Source organism: Seriola dumerili, unplaced genomic scaffold, assembly GCF_002260705.1.
Source record: "Seriola dumerili isolate Sdu_G_001 unplaced genomic scaffold, Sdu_1.0 BDQW01000120.1, whole genome shotgun sequence".
NCBI lineage: Eukaryota > Metazoa > Chordata > Actinopteri > Carangiformes > Carangidae > Seriola > Seriola dumerili.
In genome coordinates, this window is record NW_019174375.1 from 950,555 (window position 1) to 973,328 (window position 22,774).

Below are 22,774 nucleotides of genomic sequence, written 5' to 3' on the forward strand. Positions count from 1 at the left end.
AAGGTTCAGCACGTCTCTTTGGGTCAGAATACATTTACATGCTAAATATCACCGGTCACAGTAAGGTGGAGGTGGCGTTCAGGTGACGCTTCTTTACATGCACCTTTGATACGCCAGGTGAGTCACTGCGCCCGTAACCCTGAAGTTGAATTAACACCTCTTTGACACTGTAACTTTGCATTATAACCTTTCTGAAGGTATTATTATTGCAATGCTGTTCTATTAGACTGGCGACTGACTGTGTGTGTGTGTGTGTGTGTGTGTGTGTGTGTGTGTGTGTCTGTGTGTGTGTGTGTGTGTGTGTGTGTGTGTGTGTGTCTAATATCCTCCCAGCTTGTCAGTGTAATGGTCACAGCAGGTGTGTGAACGGCAGCGTGTGCGAGCGCTGTGGGAACCTGACAGCAGGGACGCACTGCCAGAGCTGCATGCCCGGTTACTATGGCGACCCCATCAACGGAGGGAAATGCAACGGTGAGTGCAAAGGTGTCACAGAGGGGTTTTTTTTTTTTTTTGCTCTCTGCGAAACGTCTCACCTACAATGTTTCGTCTGTTTGATTCTTATGTGCAAGTTTATTTTTTCTATGTTTCAATTCTAGAGAGAAAAGCTGTAGATGTGATCTGCGTGTTTTGCTTCTATCTACGTGTCGTCTTCTGTTCTTCCCTTTTATAAACATGACAGGTGCATGAGCAGCCACCTGCCACGTTGTAATAGACACAAACAACCTGACGGGGGCAGCGTTTAGAAGCCGTGAGCCCAGGCTTTGGTTTCCACAGAGCCTGCGGTGGCGAGCAGAGCACTGGTTACAGAAAAACAGGAAGTACAAGTACAGCCTCCTTCAGTGTCCGCTCCCACTTCCTGTCGTTTTCTCATGGATGGCAGTGGAGAGTATCCTCCTGCTTTATCCACGCTTTGTTTTTGCTTCATATGGATTTAATCGCAGCAAATCCCAGGGTCCAAATTGTTAACAGCAGCGTGCGAGTCGGATCATAGAAACGAGGGGGGGGGGGGGGGGGGTCAGAGACAGGAGAGTGTAATGAATGAGTGAGCCACTGCTGGACTGCGAGGGAGGGAGGGAGGGAGGGAGAAGTGCGAGGGAGGTGCAGTAGCATCAGTCTCGCTGTGACAGATGTGCGTTTCGGCTTGACGGCGGCGTGACATTAAATCGCTCTTAATCATTTTCTTATTTCCTGAGTTGACTGGTGTCTACGTCCCTGGCGGCGCTTCGTGGCGAGTGGGGGCGCTGATAGATGCACGCCTCTCGTCGCCTCCGTACAGGACGGCCTCTCCCTTCCACTTCGCATTTCCTTCTTGCCAACCCCCCCCCCCCCCCAAACATCCTGTCTCTCTGTGTATTTGGCTTTTTGCTCATTCTCTCTTTAACATCCTCCTTGTCACATTTTCCTGCTGCTTCTCTGCCCACGTTCCATTCTTCACACCTCTTTTATGCCTCCTTTCCTTTTATGGCTCTCACCATATTTTCTCCATCCTGTCCTTTCTTTCATCTCTCCTTTCTTCTCCTCCTTTCCTTTCCTTTCCTTTCCTCTTCATCTTCTTTACTCTCCTTTCCCATCCTTTCCCTTTCTTTCCTTTCTTCCTTTTTCCTCTCATCGCCCCCTCTCTCGTCTCCTCGATCCTTCTCTACTCCCTTCCCTCTTGTCTCCTAACGACTTGTTTCATTTAATTTTCTCCTCTTTCTCCACATTTTGTCTCCTCTCCTTTCCCGTTTTTCTCCTCTCCTTGATTTAATTCCTTCTCCTTTGCTTCTTCGCTCTCCTCTCTTCCCATTTCCTCTGCTCTGCAATAACGTGCTGGTTAAACTGGATTTGTAGACAGACGTGTATCATCGGTCCCCGCCGCCTCCACGCTGTCGACCCATCCGCCTCCCATTTGCCTTCATCTCCTCGCAGCTATCCCTTCATTTTCACCTCTTCTACTTCCTTACCGTTCACATTAACCCTCCGTCTTAAACCCCCGCCCCCCTCGTTCATCCATCCATCAGTCCATTCATCCTTCTTCCTCTCTTTATTTCTCTTTATAAAAAGGACCAGTAGATTTACCTTGGGCTGAGCGGCCGGGGGGGCGATGATGTGCAGCTGATTAGGGTACTGAATGATAGAGAGACAGCTTTGTCGCTACCAGTGAGAGGAAAAGGCCTTGGCTCATGGGGTTGTAAAGAAGATGGAGGGGTGAGAAGAGCCAGTGGAGGGTGGGGGGGGGGCGGAGACAAAGACAGGCAGACAGAGAACGAAAGAGATAAAATCATGTGGTGAGATATACAAGGTTAATATCGGTGGAAAAGGACAGTTGCTCCTGGATGGAGAGACGATGGAGGGATGGAGGAGGAGATGGAGGGATGAACGGAGAGGAAGAGACGGAGGACAGACAGAGGAGAGGGGAGTCTGTCCGTCCCCACGTCCCTGTGACAGATGATTAACTAACCTTGTCAAATCTGGATGAAGTGTGTGTGTGTGTGTGTGTGTGTGTGTGTCCCTTTTCTCTGACTGTACCATTAACCTTGTCCTGCATACATACGAAATCAAACGCACCCGCTCCAAACTTGAGAGCTTCGGCTGACAACATGATGGATGTGTGTTTGGACTTTGAGGCCCTCGGCGGAGACGCCGCGTTGCGGAGGCCGACAGGAAAGCGGCGTGTTTTTTATGCACATCCTGGGAGCCTTTGTTCTGCTGATTTTTCTCGGCTCCTTTTTTTTTTTTATTACAGCGCAGAGACGCTCTGATGTTTTCTAAACATTTACCCTTTAATGATGTTTATCAGGGGAGTGCACTCGCTGGCGTTGCAGATGGAAAGCGTGCACACCTGCAGGCGGAGCGACCACAGCCGCGCCGCTGAGCGGTTATGCGGTTTGTTGTTTGCTTAATGGCATGTTAACGGTAGTGTTTTTAGGACGGGAGAGTTCAGGCGGATTTATGTGTCTGTGTCACGGTGTTAATGCGCTGAGGCCCAGCCAAAGTCTCCCTCCTCCAATCTGTGACTGAGTCTTATTAGTTAGTGCCGAAGCTCGTAGTTAATTACTCGTTTAATTGAATCACATAAAGTGAATTTCTTTTCTTTCTTTCTTTTTTTTTTATCTTATTGTAAATTGAATCTGTTTGAGTTTGTGGATAAAACACGAACTTTGAAGACGTCACCTTTTGGCTCCAGGGAACTATTTTCTGACATTTCACGGAACCAAACAACCAACGAGAAAATAACCCGAAGATGAGTCGATATAAAAAAAAATAAAAAACAGTGGACTGTTGAAGTTAATCCGATGTGACACCTGCCCATTCCTCTTTTAGAAAGTGACTAACAGAATGAACGGTGCACAGTCACTTCATAAGGAGGGCGCTGTGATACATCCATCACTTCCTGAGGAGGTTATCTGGCAATCAATGGGTTAAATCGTACACTACATTACAAAAGAAAATCAGTTCTTATTATATTTGCAGCTGAAATTTAAAGTTAATGTGATAAACAAACATTCATGAATACACAACAGTTTAAAATTAAGAAAATAACTAAAATAAACAAAGCTACAAAACTGAAAATCATGAAGAAGTCTGATTATTACTTTTAGTCACAGCAGGGAACTTGGTTTCCCTCATATGTAGGAAACACTGGTTGTGTCCAGGTAATCTGTTGATGTTAAAAACTGGCCATTAGGAGACGGACCGCTGTGCTGCAGCGCCGCCCTCTGCTTTGTCTTCCAGGCGAGACCCGGGCTTGTATTATTTCTTCTTGTGCTTGTTATCTTTTCCCGCCCGGCGCTGCGGCGTAGGATGCTCCTCCGCCATCGGCACCTCACGCTGAACAGTTTTATTGCTTCCATAAATTTTGCATGATTCACATCAGTAGCTCCCTGTCTCCATCTCGCTCTGATGCTCTCTCTCTCCCTGCGCTACCTGACTCGCGCTCTCTGCGGCGGTGTGGCGTGAAGACTCTCCCATCACACGGTAGACACAGCACAAGTGGAAGGTTGCTGCCGGGTCTCGAGCACGTTCAGTCCCGTCGTGTTCAGCTCAGTTCAGAGCTCGTTTCCTGACGAGGCCGCGCGGGACTCGCTGTTCTTCGGTTTTCTCTTCTTTTTTTGTCCAACAGGAAAAGATTTAAAGATAAAAATAGAACTCAGTGTGTTATACATTCATTAAAAGAGAGAGATGAGATCTTGATATGAAGTGTGGAGGATTTGTTCCTCTGGGTCTGTGGTGAGAGCACAGATATCCTCTGATTTTCCAGCGGTCATACACTTTAGTTAACTTATGTTTGGAAGTTAAGGTGAACACTCGCTGACGTTTGGAGAGTCATGAATAGTTGTTCTTCTCCGGGGTCATTCAGGCTGCGCTCGGCCTGTTGGGTACGAGCCTTATAGTCGCCTTAAATCTCTCGTTAAAGTTTGCGTCTGTTGGGCGGCAGCAGCACTCGTCGGTTTCTTTCAGCCATGAAGTAGTTTTAGTTTCCTCAGACCTTAAAGTTCAGGTTGTTTGAGGCGGTTTTGTGTGAGGTAGTTACCTACAGTCGGTGAATTACCTGCAGTAGATTCAGATCAGTGCAGCGGTGTCATCTGCAAAAATCTGCATCTTGTCGCTTGTGAACCGCTGAACTACCGCATTACTCAGCACAAGCGCACCTACGTCGTGCGCTGTATTACTTTATTATTATTAGAAATAGCTAAGCCTTATATATACGGTAGAATACGGTAGTTCAACAGTTGGGAAAATGTAGTTCCAAAGGAAAGCGCTGCGTGGCGGCGAGATAAAGTGGTGAAAATATTCAAAATAAAACGACCTGTTTTCTACCTCCAGTGTGAAGTGAATGCAACATTACTTTGTGTTGCTATTATCTCTTCCCAGGAAGTAAAAAAAAAAAAAAAAAACAATCATCAAAATGAGAAGTTGCTTCTCAGGAAAACTTACTACTTCACACTCTGGGTAATTTTCATCGTTTGAACAAACCGGTGATGCTGTTATTTTTTTAGTGAGGTGATCTTTTGTGTGAACCGATCATATATTGTTTTCCTCCTCCTCCCTCCCTCCCTCTCTCTTCCTCCCTCCCTCCCTCTCTCTTCCTCCCTCTCTCTGTCTCTATCTATCCTCAGTTTGGAAGTGTTGATGTACAGTCTCTGAGCGGGGTGCGACAGCGGGAGTCCTTTGTAAATTTGTGTTCAGTGCAGGAGCTATAGAGATGTTGAGTGCTGTCTCTGCAAGAAACTGGCAACACAGCAGCATCAACCAGAGACTGGGAACGGCAGGACAGCGGGGTAGTGTGTGTGTGCCTGTGTTTGTGTGTGTGTGTGTGTGTGTGTGTGTGTGTGTGTGTGTGTGTGTGTGTGTGTGTGTGTGTGTGTGTGAGAGAGAGAGAGAGAGAGAGAGTGAGCTGGATCACACAGAGCCAGCTGTTGTTGAGCTTTAGCAGCAGTAGAGTAGCAGAGGAAGGATGCTGCCTGCAGAGTCGCTCCATTCAGTCTTCTCTGTGGACACGCTGCCAAATACACTCTCACCTGTTGTCCTAAGTGTCTGTGTGTGTCTGTGTGTGTCTGTGTGTGTTGTTTGGGTTTGTGCTTTTGAAACATGGTTTTCGTGCGTGTCGATGTGCTATACCTGTGGAGCCCTGTGGCTGGAATTGCAAAGTACCCAGCATCCTTAGCGGTATCCAGTCATCCTCCCTCTGGCGGCTCTATTCCTGGCGCCTGACTGGTCAACATATGAACACACAGACAAAAACCAGCAAAAACACAAACTTACTGACAAACTAAACCGCACAGACGCTTCTGTAAATATGATTTTAAAAGCGGCTTTTCCCTGCACATGGCCTTTCTTTGGGACGTGCGCTCTCATTTATGGCTTGTAACTCAACCCGACATTAACCACACATTTAATAAGACTAGCTTGAATTAGCTCATATGCTATCGAGTAAGACGAACAGTAGTGCAGTGGTACAATCTATCCTGTGACATACTCAGATCAGGGTAAATTACTGATTGTCCTGTGGATGCCTCTGGAAAGGTTTCTCCCTGAATTTGTACAATATTAAATGATTAATTAATTAGCTCCTGCTCTCTGTATCTGCTCAGCCAGGTCTGTTACAGAATTCACCTGAAAACCGTCAAAATTCAGATACTGAATTATTTCAAAACTGCAGTGTAGTGAGTCTGTCTATTCATTTTGACGTGTTAGCATATTATACCGCAGCATATTCTTAGATAATTATAGCCTACATTTATTTTCTTTTATTTATGTCTGTGAAAGTTTAAAGCTGTTGAAAAGCCCATTGAAAATGTGCCGCTTTCGGTTTCATTGTCATCACACCGTGAGGTATTAAAACATAAATCCAGCGCAGTGAAAAAACTGACAGTGCAAGTAAAATGATTGAAACTTTGAAACTCTCACATGGAAAAAGGTCGACAGTTCGCCGACCGGATTCTGCTGAGGGAGGGGAACTGTATTCAACAGCTCTTTGATGTCTCTCAGACGCGGAAATCATTTTATCTCTTTGTATGCAAATACGTGCATGTGTGTGTGTGTGTGTGTGTGTTCCCATGTATTTTACTTCTTACATCTCTTTACCTCATGATTGTCCCCTTCGGCCCTCCACCTTCCTCCACTGCCCCTCATTTAAATCAGTAAAAGGGCCCCGTCCTCTCTTATCTCGCCAAACTGCCCCGTACCAGGAAGCAGACAAAGGAAACGCAGGAGTCAGCAGAAGGTGGAAGGTGACATTGATGATGATGATGATGATGATGAAGATTAAGAACATATTCATGGAGATGAGCATGTGATTGATCATAATCTGCTCAGTGGCTTTTGAAAACCGTGATATTTTTAAAGTGTTGTAGTTGATTAAATGAACCGTCCCGTACAATCCCTTCATAATTAAGTTTGTGTTAAACTTTCTGCCTTTTATTTAATTTCCAGCTGGTATTTTTCCATTCCTTGTGATTCTTGGGGAAATCTTCCTGGAACCATCACAGAGGTGTTTTGGAGAACTTGACAGTCTTTATCACTGCGATAGATCACAACTGTTCAACGTAACATCAGGAAACGTGTGTGTGTGTCCAACCCGTGACCACTGACGTCAACATCTGGACCGGCATCAAGTTTTATTTAGTTTTGTTTAATTTTTTGAGAATTACATTTTTAACTGTGCACATCCTGAAGCAGAATAATGACGTAATTCTAACTTTATATTTACACTTTTAGCTGCATTGTACTGGTTGTATTGATTGGTTAATACAGAATCTATGTTGTGATCAAGAGAGAATATTGGCAACATATGATTCTGCGTAATAATTGCATTATAATGCAAAATGTAATACTTGATAGAAAAATATAAAATACATTAATGTACATTCACATTTATAAAAACATATGATATGAATTAATATCTGCATCAAGTGAAAATTGGCTAAAATAAATATGTACATGCTCGATAATAAATAAGGGAGAAAAGAGTCTGAATCTAAGAGTAGCAGCTTGATTCAGATGAGGATCTCCCCCCTTAGATTTCATTTCTTTAACCTCTCCTGTCCGTTTGAATATAAATTAATGACCATTAATAACAAATTAATAACATTGTGCATGCCGGAGTGGAAAGTAATTATATTTGACACTTCAGTTTATTTCCAATGTGGATGTTCAGCGTTCACATCCCGTCTCTTCTCATAAATGTCTCTGTGTTTCCTCTGAACCAAGCTAAAAAAAACCAAAATGAACATTCATAAATCATCATTTAACATAAACTACAAAGGCAGAATGATCGAACCTCTACATTGTGTTTGGTGCGTGGGTTGAGATTTTAAGTGTAGGCTGCCGCTCGTAGACGGAGAGGCGATAAATAAATTGAGAAAAACGAGAGAAAGAAACAGAGAGACTTTAGTTAATTATCTGCTTCCTATGTGAGAGTCACCGTCTCTATGTGATGGGCCTGAGTGGGTAACAGTAGGACGTGTCATTGTAATACAGATGTGCACTCACACAATGACACTGTCACCACTACAAACACACGCACACACACGCACACACACACATTCACACTCACACATTGTATATACATTGGATTTCCATATAGATCCTGACCTGCAGGCCAATCAACACATCTGCTAGGTGTGAGCATGCTGCACACATTTTCAGCAGATGGGAATCGCAGCACTGTTGACATTCGGACCGTCATGTTATATAGGGATTATGACCTCTAATTAAAATTACACATAAAAAAATATATATATATATTTTCTCCTGCGTGTTCGAACATGTCTCTGCAGCTCCGCCTCATGTAACGTAAAACAAAGAGAAAAATGGGGGAAAAATAGAAATGGATGCTGATTGTGGAGCACTGAGTCATTCAGAGTAGTTAAGAAAACAAAGATTGTGTTTGTTTCTAACAGTATGTTGGTTTCTTTTTTTTTTTTAAGATTAAAACAAAACAAGCTACTGATCTGTAAACAGGGTCAGTGGCGCCCGGCTTTATAAAGACACGTTAACAAGTAACTGAGAGATTATTGCTTTACATGAGCAACATGTGTTACTGTGTCTCTCAGAATGACGAGTCAGGTTTACGCAGCTCTCCTCAGACCGGCATGTTGGTGTGTTTTGGTTTGACCGACCTTAGTGATGTTGTTTGTTTAAAAAGGTGTGTGTGGTGTATCAGACATGGATTCATTTCAACAGGAAATGGTTTTTTGATCGAGAAATTCCTTTATTCTATCAGTGGCGGGAACTTGTTTTGCTCCGGAGCAGCAGAGACGTAGAGGAGGCGCAGGTCAAGTTTCCTCAACATGCATTTTGATCATCTGTGTGTTCGGAGGTTGATGCATGGAGAGATCAGATGTTTTACAGTTGAAGAAATTCATATGGATTGAGTTTGTGAGTTTAGGCTCTTTAGCTTAGCTTAGCTTGCTAGCCACACACACACACACACACACACACACACACACACACTCAGGAATAAGACAAAGCCGAGTGTAGAAACAGATAACAGGCTCAGTGAGGATTGTTCTCTAATGTTTCCTCACTGACTTATTTCCTCATCTCTGACTGACTCGCGCACACACACACACACAAACACACACACACACACACACACACAACAACATGCAGAAGCAGTGGAGTGAGAAATTGCGCTCTCTTCAGGGGGCTTGAACGAGTCACGGGAAATATGATTTATATCAAATCAGCCTTTTTTTTTGCTAAGAGATCAGGTTTCTTTTTATTGTGGCTTATTTTCTGTGTTGTCAGCAGGTGTGACGCGTGATGCGCTTTCTCCTCCATCCACTTCATTCATCCACTCATTTTTTTTACGATTCCCCTGCTCCTTCCAATCCTTCACCTCTCCGCTTCCCGCAGAATTGAGTTCACTTCCTCGGGGCGCTTTAATATGATTGTGTCTACAGACCGGTCGGATCAGCGAGTGCGTATTTTACTTTGAGGAATCTCCTTGTTTGGAGAGAGTCGACTCAGTAGTGGCTGCGGCGTTAGAAGACTTTCTTCTGCCTTTTGACGTCTTATTTGACCCGTTATCCTTTTTTATAAGCTTTGACAGACAGTACAAGTGTCTCTTGAACCACTTTGTGCGCTGTGTGCTGAGGCTGCTGACTGTTATGCATAAATGTTCCAGCAGCGTTACTTTGAATCTTGCACATTTAGAGCAGTGACAGCGCACTGACAACTCCTGTCTGTGAACCTCGGGGTGTAACATCCTGGAGCAGCCTGCAGGCCTGTTTCACTGTTTGATCAGCTTCGGCGCAGAATATGAAAGGTGAGCGACACCGACGGTGACGCTGAATGCATCTGCAGGTGAAGGAGGAAGGTGAAGGAGGATGCAGGATGACATTTATTGGTCGTGTGTGAAGTTGAAGGTCATAGTTTCTACTGTGTCTGTGCTTTGTTTGTTTTTTTAATACATGTTGCTTTTTGTGAAAAACAACCCCCACGTTCATGGTCAAGTGACAGCGCCCTCTAGTGGCCGGAGTAAATATGACAGGAGCAAAGGAGCACGTCAAAAACATTCAACCTCAGTTTGTCTTGTTTTGTTTCCCAGCGTTGTTTCTAGTAAACATGATCACAATGGTTTATCATTGTAACCATAACGACACGAGTACTTATTTCAACCCCCAACCGTGATCCTTTACCTGCACCTAACCCAAACCTTTCATGTAATATTACAGCATCAAACGACGGTGGCATGCGGCGCTGATTCAGGAGACGCTCCTACGGTTCGTATCAGGCGGGTAGAGACACACAACTTTTCATTTGTTGTGGTGAAAGCGTCAAACTTTCCCAAACACGTCTTGTTTATTTTAATATTGGACAAAAATGTGGCAAAATTGTGCAAAAAAAAGAAGAAAAACATTTGGATGTCGCCCGAGCTTAATAACATTTTGTCCTGAAATACAATCGTTCTGGATTCTTTTGTTTTTGCAGTTTCACGTTTTAGCGCTTCAGAGAGACGCTAGCTGTTAGCTCGTTAGCTATTGCATCAGAGGCGTGAGTGTGTTTAGCTTTATTTTCTCAAGTCTGTTGATATTTACGCAGTCGTTTCATTTCTGTACATTGATGAAATGCTACAGCGGCTTTTATATCTCAGCTTCCCATCAGAGTGTGCCGAGCGGGGAGCCGGTCTGTGCCGAGACGTCTCTGCTGGAAGCAGGATCTTGTTTACTGCTGAGGGGATTACAGTGGTTTCATGTTTGTTTGAAGAGATGGGGGGGGGGGTTAGTGCAGCCCTGTGTCACTCTGTTTTACTCTGAGATCTGAAATAATCTAATTTGTTGTCACCAAATGACAGGCTTATAGATTGTGTTATGTCTATCTGTTCAAGTGTCTTCACTCAACCTGTAATTTGCCCTTTGTTATTACAGTTAGAGAGTGAAAACTGAGAGCAGTCTGAACTCGCTGGCAGATTCTTCCCTCGCCGTCTCTCTGTCTTTCATCAAGTGCCATCGGCAGAATCTATGTGAGCGCGTGCACGTGCGTTTCTCCGAGCGTGCGTGTCCTTCGTACGCCCCTTTTCGTTGACTGTCTCCTACATCGATATTGTACGAACAGCAGGGTGACCCGAGGCTGCGCCGACACACCTTGTCTCACATTGTCTCATCGTCTCGAGCGTAAAAGCCACTTTTTTTGTTAAGGCTGTGTTATCTCTGAAAGCCTCACAGTTCAGCGTCTCCTTCTGTCTTTAGTGGCGGGTCAGTGTCATCTCAAGAAACACATTGAAATTGTATTTTGTTATCGATGCCGCATCTTCCGTCAGCGGCCCTGCTTCTCAACTTCTAGCCAGATGAAATTTGAATGTCCCTAATGAACAACCTTGTTTTTCCTGCTACGCTGTGTGTGTGTGTGTGTGTGTGTGTGTGTGTGTGTGTATGTGTGTGTGTGTGCTAATAAAAATCTAAATATTTAAAGCAGCGTTTATGTCTGCTACCTTGTTTTTGTTCTGTGTAAGCAATCGAAATCATGCAGAGGGGCAGAGGGGATAGAGGAGGTTGTTTTCTTCTCATTATCTGTTGGTGCTTTGGCTTCACCTTGACCTGAGCGCGCACCACTGTGTTTATCACACAGGCCGGTGTCGGCGCCAGTTGGAAAGAATAAGAACAAAGCACAAAGTCAATCTGGTTGGAGATGGGGGACACGGGGAAAGCACGGCCTTGTATGGCAGTGTACACACATTTACACACACACACACACACACACACCGCCATGCGAGCGCCGTAGAGCACGTTCTTGTTTGTTCTCTGCCATTAGTCGACCCATGCAGAAGTGATTTAGTGTCTGAATTACAGGCCGGCTCCATGTGAATCACGCGGCCGCCGTCATGTTTTGCTTTTACATCACAAAACGATTAAAGAGATTAGACTCGCCGTGTCCGCGCCTCTAATCAAAAGCGAGGCGAACCTACAATAAGTGGCTCCCAAAAGCCGAATTTCACCATTCAGGATGTTGCCTCCTGCAGCCCCTCCGTCTCCTCTGAAAGTCAAATACATCTTTCATGATGTTTATAAAAACAGCTTGTCACCTTATTAACTCGTGTTGTCTCTCCCTTCAGTGCCGCCACTGTCGTATTCTGACATCTGGCCTTCAACACCGAGACTTTTCAGCTCCCTTGTCACAACACGACCGCTGTGTGTTTTTGTATCTTATTCATCTTGATTAAAAAACATACTGATTATTATTTGTTTCTGTCTGTGTGAAAATATTCAGTTTACCTGAAGGGCGGCCCGCAGGACTGAAGGTGAACACAGCGGAACATCAAGCAGCTAAAGAGCCGGATATTTCCCTCTGGAGTTTAGACCAAAAAGATAAAAGCGAGTGACTGTTGGTCTTATATTGACCAGGTGACCAGAAACACGTCCCCAAATACACGATAACGCCGCCCTGTTAATGCTAGATGTGTAAATTAGCAACTGTTCGCCGTATCGACTTAAAAAAAAGGTTGTGATGTGTCACTGCTGCTCACAAATCGTTTCTGCCGCCCCCAAGTGGCCAATGACAGTTACTGCAAGCTTAAAGGAAAACGGTGAGGAAGCACCAACCTGCGAAATGCGAAGAGGATAACGCACTAAACAGAGAAACTTCAGAGACATATTAGCTTCATTTAGCGTCTATATCCATTCGACTTTGTCCTCCAAACTCTTAAAGAAGGGATCTCTTCTCGGCTTTGGGCCGCACGAGGTCGTACTGGTGGAGACCTCATGTTGTCCAGAAACTATTTCTGCCCAAACGGTTTTATTTCAAACACATTTGAGAGGGAATGCATCACATCGGGGAGGTAATGATGCTCCGGTTAGGTAAAGGTGAAGGTGCATCAGGTTCAGTTTTGCAGGGAAAGGAGAGAAAACATTTCAATCAGGAACTTAACGCCTGTTGGTGCAGAGTGAGAATGACTCAGAGCTGAAAGATGCTTTGTTTTTCTCAGAAAATGATTTGCCCTTTTTCCTTTTTCTTTTTTTTTTTCCCCCACTGTTTTCTTAAGCGTTCTTCTCTCGCCTTCTCTCTTTCCTTCCTTGCTCCGTTGTCCTTAAGATACCACCAAGAGATCCTACTTCAAAATAAAATCCTAACCTCTCTCTCTCTTTCTCTCTTTCTCTCTTTCTCTCTTTCTCTTCTCCTTGCAGCATGTAAGTGTAACAGCCACGCCAACGTGTGCCACGTCAACACAGGGAAGTGTTTCTGCACCACCAAGGGCATCAAGGGCGACCAGTGTCAGCTGTGAGTATATGATCATATAACTGTGATTACACGCCCATCCCACCCCCATCCTGCCGGGCCCTCGATCATTAGGTGATCCAATTAGACAATTAAGGCTGCAAGTGGCGTTGATGGAGCCCTTGCAGTTTGGGAGGGAGGGGGATGGTTTGGGATGTAATATGTGCTGTATATGTTACTTGGTTGATATTCTATCCTGAGGTGTCAGGAGTTTTTTAAGGATCCCGTGTCCCTCAGCAACAACTTCCTGTTTCATGGTGAAACACCGAAATTCGGCACATTCCCAGGGCAATGTTGTTCGATGAAAACAGTAAAGCGTCACCACGGTCTGAAGTATATTTCCTGACCATGTTTGAGGTGGATGTATTCGACCCGTTAGGAGAAGAACATCAAAGTATAAATCATGTCACAGTTGGGGCCAGAAGAAGTCGTAATTGACCATGTTGCCGAGGACAACGCTGTTCCACGAAAAACTCAAAAGCTTTACAATTTAGCATCGCGAAAGTCTTCAGATGAGCCAAAGAAATTTGAAACGTAGCGTCAGGGATATGCTTTCGCTAATCGAGCCTTAAAACCCTTAAGACCCTGAAAACATGTAAATGTTCACCACGTCTGACACGTGTGCAGGGGTGCGTGAGTTTTCAGCCGCCTTTAGCTCTCAGAAATACACATCATTGTTATTAAGAACAATAACAAGCAGCAGTTAGAAGAGGGTCCTAATCCTAAAGATCTCTCTCTCTCCCACTGAACAAAATATTTTGACAACGAGCGACACAGACTTCATAAAGCTGGCTGCACAGTGATGTCCAAACATGGCCGCTCAGTCAGAAAATGCTTTGGCGTGACACTGAAGGCCTTTAAGCAGCTGTTTTTGCGATTGTAGGCTAAACAGCTTTTAGTTGCCAGAACGAAAGAAAGAGCAACGCTGAACAAATGTTTGTCTGTGTGTGTGTGTGTGTGTGTGTGTGTTTTCCCTTAACTGTGCCAGACATGACCACTGCAGCACTACAATATCCTAAATGGCTTGGCTGAGCAACGCACCATGGAGACAGACTGAAAATTGCTGCATCGATAAATCTAGCAGGCGAGGCTAGAAAGCAGAGACAGAGAGTACATTAATGTGTGTGTGTGTGTGTGTGTGTGTGTGTGTGTGTGTGTGTGTGTGTGTGGTTTGCCATGTCAAACAAAAGGCGCACACAGTACAATGGAAGTAGAAACTGAAGCAGTCACACACATTCGTTGTCTCTGTCCAAACTGAGAGTATGTTTCATATATTATTGATTGTAAATACCTGAACGTTTGTCTGTATACTCTGTGTGTGTGTGTGTGTGTGTGTGTGTGTGTGTGTGTGTGTGTGTGTGTGTGTGTGTGTGTGTGTGTGTGTGTGTGTGGTACATGTTTCATAATCTTGGTGGTTTCTCTGGTCACTCTCATGAGGTTTTTGCCTGAGGAGCTGTTGTGATGGTGTTAGGTGGGCGTGTTATTTTGTTTATTTTTAACATCTTGCACTTACAGCTGTTGTGTTTACTATTCCCACACATACGCACAAAAACACACACACACACACACACACACACAGTTGTAGGATTATTTTCAATGCGTAAATGTAAAATATAATATTATGCAAAATAAAATCTACTGCCTTTTATTTTCAATATAAAAAACACACACAGTCGTTCAACTTGACTTGAACTTTGACCTTCACCACTCGCTGCCTCTTGCTAACCTCAGCGTAACCTCCGAATGATCCCGGTCTCCTCGCAGTGACAAGACTCAGACTGAGGCTCCGCCGACCCGCCCCTCACCCGCGCACTGAGACGCCTCGCCACATGTTTACCGTCGACTTTAATCAGTGTGTTCCTGCTCTCGGTGCTGTCGGACGTATCGCACACACAAACACACGCGTGACTGCACGTGCTCACGGATACTTACTTTGACATACAGACACAGTTAACGGTGTTTTTGATGGACAGGGTTTATAATTCTGTCAATGTTTCACAATTTAAACTCTTATTTTGTTGATTTTTAACCATATTTTATTAACGTGCAGCTCTGCATGGAAAAGGAATAATCTGGATTGAGGTGTTCTGGAAAGTTTTTTAATCTGAATATAATTTCCGATGGAGCTTTTCAGCTTGAGGAGGTTTCTAGCTCTGCTGGGGAAGCTCTAGCGTGGGCAGGACTTACTGTAGATCTATAGTGAATATACGGACTGGTGACAAGAATCGGGAACATTTTCTCCTTGTACCGGAGCAAGAGAAATGGCGACGGAGAAATTTGCCGTGAAAACGATTAAAACGCAAAACATTAACTTCTGTGTCAACTACAAAAAAATAATTGTATGTAATGTTTCTTTCTCAGGCGCATTATTCTGCTGGAGACTCCACAGAAGGCTGAAAGGGTGTGTGTGTGTGTGTGTGTGTGTGTGTGTGTGTGTGTGTGTGTGTGTGTGTGTGTGTGTGTGTGTGTTCGCTTGTGCATCCCTAAACCAGTGCGCTGCACTCGCTTTCACCTTTTATTTGCTCTGACACCTTCTCTCTCTCTCTCTCTCTCTCTCTCTCTCTCTCTCTCTCTCTCTCTCTCTTCTTTCTAAATGTCTCTCTTGTCACGCCGCTGTTTATTTTGGCTGAGTCACTCCAAAAATGGCGTGCCACGCAGAGGGGCCATTTGTTTCTCGTTTTGATTATGAACGAGCAATTTCTCCCGGGGGGGGGGGGGGGGGGCAGCAATGCCCTCAGACCTGCGGCAGGTGTGTGGACGCCATGTTTGTGTGTTAAAAGTCACAAATGCTTAGAGTTAGAAATAATGGGGCCATTAGGTAAAAGCAGGTGTGTGTGTGTGTGTGTGTGTGTGTGTGTGTGTGTGTGTGTGTGTGTGTGTGTGTGTGTATCCTCATGTGTCTCATACTAGATTTGTGTGCACCTGTCTTCATCCTGTTTCATTCATAAGAAATCGGCTTCTTCCTCCTTTTGTCTTCCTCACAAACAAATTGTGCCTCGCAATATATTTTTCTTCCCTCAACCATAATCAGGACGTTTCATGCTGCAGACAAAAGTAAACACCCGCAGGAGCACGAAGTCTTCTAGGTTTTTAGGAGCTGAACATAAAGTATGGATCCTTCTTGATGCCTCACTTTGCTGCGAACCTTCCCCGTGTCAAAGTGACACATCTCTTAAACGACGCTTTATATTACTCGTGCGCCTGAACGCATCTTGTGTTTGTTTGTGTGACGACCTGAGCGTGACTCGTCTCAGCTCAGTTAGCTGTGGCGAAGCTGCATATTTAACAGGGTTTTTCAATACGATGATTCAGATGTTTAAGTCTGTTTCACGCCCTCGGGCCCGTCGTCAAGGCAACCGCCCTCACTGTGGGATCCACCAGTCTAAACACAAGCGGCTAAATATGACTCTTTCTCACATAAAATGGTCTAAATTGCAAAAGTCCTCCCAACATAATATGTGGCGCTTGTCCCCACCCTCAGATACGACCTGTAGGAGCCGAGCGGCAGCAGGTGTATTGGACAGCGTTGTCATGGTTACAGTAATAATGGATAAAAGTTCCACGCAGGAAAAAACAGCGGTCTCTTCTGTGAAAGTCATAATTATTTTACCCCTCTTGGTTACTTTATAAGCTGCTTTTTACAGGATAGTTTTCAAAGTGTTGATAGAAATCAGGAAGTAACTGATCAAAGATTAAGTAAAGAAAACTACAAACTGCCCCAGACATTTATTCTGGCTCCTATAGACGCATTTAGAAAGTATCAGGAATCCATATCCAGCTTTATTGGTTTGATGTAATTATAAAATCTTGAATTTTCTGTCATTTCTCACCATAAATAGTCCAACTTCTGCTCTTCTCTTCCTGTTCCTTATCAAGAAATCAATCCATGAGCTGTCGGTCGACTCATTAGACGTCAAGGAACGTTTACAGTAAATAAAGTTTAAGCAGCGGTTGCTGAGAGATTTTTTTTCTCCGGAGCACAAATGGCATCGCAGCTAAAGCCGGTGTACGCCGCGTTTTACGTGGAGCTGCTGTGAGAAGTGTGAGAAGTAACAGCTGTTCTACAGACAGGAAAGCTCCGAGTGTGAAGGTGACAGGTCAAGATCGCTGCTCTGTACCTGGGCTGCAGACGCTCCGGTAGATCCGGTAGATCCGGTAGAGATAGATACTGTAGGTAGTTTGCTCACCAGATGTTATCCTGCTGTTTCTGTGGTTACAGTTTTAATTAATGACATTCACAAATAATTCATTTAAAAAATTCGAACCTGTTTAATTGTCAGTGTTGAGTGTGTGTGCTTCACATCAGCACTTAAACATGCACTTTACAGAGGTCTCCACTTTATTTCTCCCCGTGTTCTCGTCATCATCCGACTGATTGTTTGATTGTGTTGATTTAGCTTTAATTGGACTCCATATGTAGAGAACTCCGCTAATTGACTTCTAATTTGCATCTCTTCCTGTACTTGACTGTGGAGTGTGCGTGTGTGTGTGTGTGTGTGTGTGTGCGTGCGTGTGTGTGTGTGTGTGTGTGTGTTCGGTGTGCAGTGATGTTTCTTTTTTCTTTTTTTTTTTTTTAGAACGGCACAGTGTCATTTTTACATTTGTAAGAATCATAACGCTTGAAACAAATACACACACACACACATTTAATTTTCTTTTATTCTCAAGTGAAACAGACTCACACATTAAAGCAGGACCAATATCATTGTGACCTTTAATCTCCAATTTGTCTATCTTTGCATGGGTTTAGAGCAACTACAGAGTACTTGTGTGTGTGTGTGTGTGTGTGTGTGTGTCTCAGAGTGTAGCTGAGTCAGAGTGTGTTTTTAAGTGATGAGGTGGTCCAGTCCTGTGTGGCCCTTATCCTTTCCCCAGTAGGCTGTTGTAAGCAGCTTAAGTGTCCATCCCCTTTTTGTTGGAGCTCTGCATCCAGGACTTCAGTCCCCCCCCCATCCCAAGAGAGAAGATAGCCCCCCCCCCCAATCTATCCTCTGTCAAGACTGCTTATCCTTCTTCTCTGTGACTCTCCATGTTGAATTTAACACATATGTAAATGTTAAAACATATATTTTGCCACTGTTAGCCTTGGGCTAACTAGCTACATGGCTAACTTTGTTTTTACTATGTTTTGTTTTGTTTTTAATTTGGCAAATGTGTTTATGATTTAATGATACACTGATATATATATATAATGATTTAATATAGATGGAATAAAAAGTGCAGCACTAGCTTATTGGAAACTTCCTCGATAGATACTTGACTAACAGCAGAGACACCATCACTATATTGGATCTTATTATTTTCCAGCTGTGTTGAGGTGTTTTGTTGAATTTCATACTGATCTGCACCTTTTAGAGGCGTCTCTCCAAAGCAGCGGCAGCTAGCTCATACACAACGATACCGAACCAACATTTATCTGATATGAAACTGATATATCTGATATGGACTAATTAAATCTGATCAATCAAAAGGAAACTGTCCACCCTGCTGATATTCTTAAACAAAACCAGCTGATTACCTGATGTCCAACCTCTTCTGGGGGAGGGAGAGGCCATTTTTTAATATTTAGAAATGCAACTGCAGCTTAAATAAAAATTGTTCAGTAATTTAAAATACGTGGCAGAAGTATTTTTAGATCTTATTGGCTCCAAACGGGGCCCTGGGCAATTTATGACATTACATTTATGACAATAAATCATCGTGTGCTGAAACAAGCTTAGTCCTCCATGTGCTCCTTTGTGGCAGTCGGCTGGGAGCAACTCCAAAGCTTTTAAAGTGACAGAGTCCTCATGAGAGGATGCCGCTCTCTTCTCCGGATCCCAAACTGTTGGTTTAATAAGCCTCTTTCATCCTGTCTTAAGCTTCCCTCCTCCACCTCTGTAGGAAATCCTTCTTTCTTTCTTTCTTTCTCTCTCTCTCATGTTTAACTTTTCCTAGATTTGACCTTGACTTTGTGATCTGTCGTGCTGTCGTTCTTCTTAACACGTGCTTTTCCGATTCAGTGATGCAGCAGCTCGACACAATACGCAACAGAGTCGATTATTGGAAGCAGCTAAACAAGTGTTAATCAAGTTTCCCGCTCTAGTAACTTGTTTATGGTATTTATAGATTCATGGCATCGAAGCAAATAAAGGTAAACATTACAGTTTGTATTGTGTTGTAAACCTGCACTTCTCTTTACTGTAGTGCATTCGCTTTTTCTCCGTTTCTAAATGCAGTAAGTGATATAACTGAGTTGAACTGTAGCCGAGTAAGTTACTGATTTCAGCTTTAAAGTATGTGTCTTTATCTGCCTGTCATATCCAGTAAGTGTTTCCTTATCGAAGCCTTAACACAAGAACTGCAGAGCGGTGCCGGACTGAAGTGAAATGTAAGCACATGTAGCTTCCTTGGAAAGGGGCCAAACGGTAATTTCTTCAGCAGTTTGGTCCAGAATTCAAATGTGTTTATGTGCTGCCATTAGAGGAAAAGCGGCCTCGCTGTTTGCTTTTTTTTAATGTTGTTGTAAACTCCCGGTTTTCGGGATGGAGACTCTGTGTGAGGCTGCTGTGGTTTAAGGACCTCGTCCTTGGCCGGGGGGGGGGGGGTGTTTATGGAAGAATGAAATATTCAGTATCCAGCGCGGCTCTGCGACCTGCTGCGGCGCTACGAGAGAATTCACAAAACACTCCAGCTGTAAACCTCACCTCTTCTCGGTCACTTGTTCCTCTTTTTTTCTTCCTCTGTCATTCTTTTCCTGTGTGTTCTTTCTTTTTTTTCTATGCTCTCTTTGTTTTCTCCACCTTTTCTCTTCTTCTCTCTGTCCTTCTGTGACCCCCCCCCCCCCCTCCTCTGAGGTGCTTTGGATGATTTATTGTCCATATTTAGTAAAGCCCGTCAAAGACCAGCACATGTGTTTGATAAACCAGCGAGTTTTTCTTTTTTCAGCGATACAGAATTTCATCAAGCTCTTGCAATGTCAATAATGTTTTTCTGTTTTTCCCCTTTTTGCAGCCGTTCCAGGTGAAAATCTTACAGACGCACTCACATTTTCACACACACACGAGAGAGAGACAAAAAAAAAAATCAGACTCACAGTACTCCCATCACAGCGACGAAAAAAACGTTCCCGCAAAAGACACGTTAATTATAATGACAATTACGTTTTCGGTCGTCTCGTCACATCGCTAACATCTCTCTCCCGTTCCGCTGACACTGAGAGTCCGGCTTTTGTCCTCCACTGCCAGGCGCTAATTTTCTTATCTGTGGCCTGTGAACTACCTCAGGTACTCGTCATCCATCTTGACACTTTAATGGCTTCAAAAGCATACGCATCATTCCTCTATGATAACTGGAAAAAAAAAACTCCTGTAGCACTAATGTTTTTCTTGAAATTACATTTGCTGTGTTAAAGTTTACATTATCCTAAGGTGCCGTTAAGTTCCTGGACCTCAAAAATTCATTAGATTTCTGCTTCTTTTTCTACCTAATTGTGTTGTGGTGGAGCTTACTGGTCACCAGAGGCTTTCCCCTTCACCTAAAGGTCACGACTTCCAACCGCAGCCAATTACCGTCCATCAGCAAACGTGTGCCTTTTTTTTTTAAAAGGTAGTCGACCTCTATCTGGTCACAGTGAATAACTGAGCTGAAATGTCAAAATGAAATGCAAATGGAAAAGCTGAGTAGATTCTTTGACAATAGATGACTGGCAGCGCCCTGATATTTATGCATTTTCACATTGGTTTTTTTTTGTTGTTTTTTTTCATATATTATTATTCTTCCTTGAAAAGTGCGTCCGTAATGCGAGTCGTGTTTAAACTGAAATGTCACGGGGGGGTTTTTGGTCTCGCCACTGTCAAAGTATGTCAAGTATGTTTCTTATTTTGTTCTCCCGCAAACCGCTCACTGATTAATGTCAATCCAAAGAGGGAAATTAACATCTGAATGAAAGAGGAATACAAAGCAAAACCTTAATAGTTGCATTACTGCACTAAAAATCTCTTATTTAGTATTCAACCTCTGTAGTATTGAACCTGGTGTATCTTCTACACAACAAGGATGGATCTGCTGCTTTTGTTGATAGTTTTGGAGCAAATGGATCAACATTAGAGAAGAGGATCATGGTGCTGGGGAGGTGGGGGGGGGGTGTTATTCAGACGCTGTGTTCAGTTTTTGCCATTACTGATTCTCCAGTGGAATCCATTGTTATTGCTGTGAATCGAAGCTCAATCCAGCTGCCGTCCTCCACGACGAAGCAGCTCCAAACTTTTCAGCCCCCGTCCATTCAAGCTCACGGGGAACGACGAATGTTTAATATTCAAAAAAAGACTTTTCCTTTTAAGACCTTTGCATCCAACTGATCCAATTGATTGCGATGTTCTCAGATGGTTTATAAGAGCCACCGAAAAAATGTGTCCCATTTACTTACGTCTGGATCTTAAGCTGCCGAGCTTGTTGTGTAGTTATCTGTCGACCCCTTATGAATGAATTCTCAAATCCGCTTTCGTCTGTCGCGCTCGAATTTGACAAGATCATTATTGTAGGTGATTTTCACATGGATGATCCCTCTAATGTACCGCAACATGTTTCCGGGCCTTCATGCTCGGCCTGACTCTGAATTCCTTCCACACGACTGGTTTGATTTCTGACCGCAAACGTATAATTTTTTGACGCGGTCGCAGAGTCAAATTTTACTTCTCGGAAACAAATCATACAGTCTTGCATCTTTAATGGAGACTCTGCGGCCGGGGGTTTTCAACTCTCTTCTCTGATTTGTTCAAGACAGCTCCTTAGTTTTCCAATATTAATGACTCCACTAACTGTGCACCTCTGGCTCCAATTAAGTCCAGACTGGCCCCAGTTGTCAACCCGTCGCCCTCAGATAAATGATTCCATCCGACGCCATAGAGGAGAATATAGAAAGGCTGAGCGGCGACGGATAAATGATCATGTTCGCTACCTTCACACGGAGGAGCTGTTAATCAACTCATCAAAGATGCAAGAGCGGGAAATATTTGTCTCGTCTAATCAACAATAACAAGCATAATCCCTCGTTTCTTTTTTTTTTTGTTAGTCATTCTTGATTTTCCCGCCACCTCCTCCGATCAAGTTCCTAAAGTTCTTTGTTGACAAGATCAATAATCTTAGGTCACATTTCAACCTTCAAAGTTTATCACTTTAATCGCGTTATCAGTCGCTCCATGCACAAACTCTTTAGATATAGATAGATAGATATTATCCCTACTAAAATTCTTCAACACGTTCCTCAAGTCATACCCCCCCCCCCCCCCCCCCCCTCATCTTCTCTCTATTATCAATCAATCTCTCTCCTCTGGCTCCATATCAGACTATTTCCAGACAGCCTATTTAAAAAAAAAAAAGAAGAAAAAACCCTTCCTAGATACCAGAGATAAAGCTGCCAACCTCAGGCCATTTCTAAACTCCCCTTCTCTTCTAAAGTTCTCCACAAAACGCCACTTTAATTGACAGACTGGTGAAATCAGGTTGGTGTCTCTTGATCCTCGTCTGACAGATCCTCCAGTGTTCATGTCTCTTTGTGGAGTCCCCCAAAGGTCGATCCTTGGACCTGTTCTGT

The 22,774-nt window shown here is 43.7% G+C and overlaps 1 protein-coding gene across 1 annotated transcript in view; it reads left to right on the forward strand.

Annotated features, from left to right (window-relative positions):
* Nucleotides 1-22,774, forward strand: part of LOC111223898 (attractin-like protein 1) — a 243,612-nt gene that overhangs the window by 79,384 nt on the left and 141,454 nt on the right. Inside the window, exons 19-20 of the mRNA XM_022748196.1 lie at nucleotides 334-471; nucleotides 13,110-13,203. Of these exons, the coding sequence (XP_022603917.1) occupies nucleotides 334-471; nucleotides 13,110-13,203 (232 nt within the window). The remainder of the gene's footprint in view (nucleotides 1-333; nucleotides 472-13,109; nucleotides 13,204-22,774) is intronic.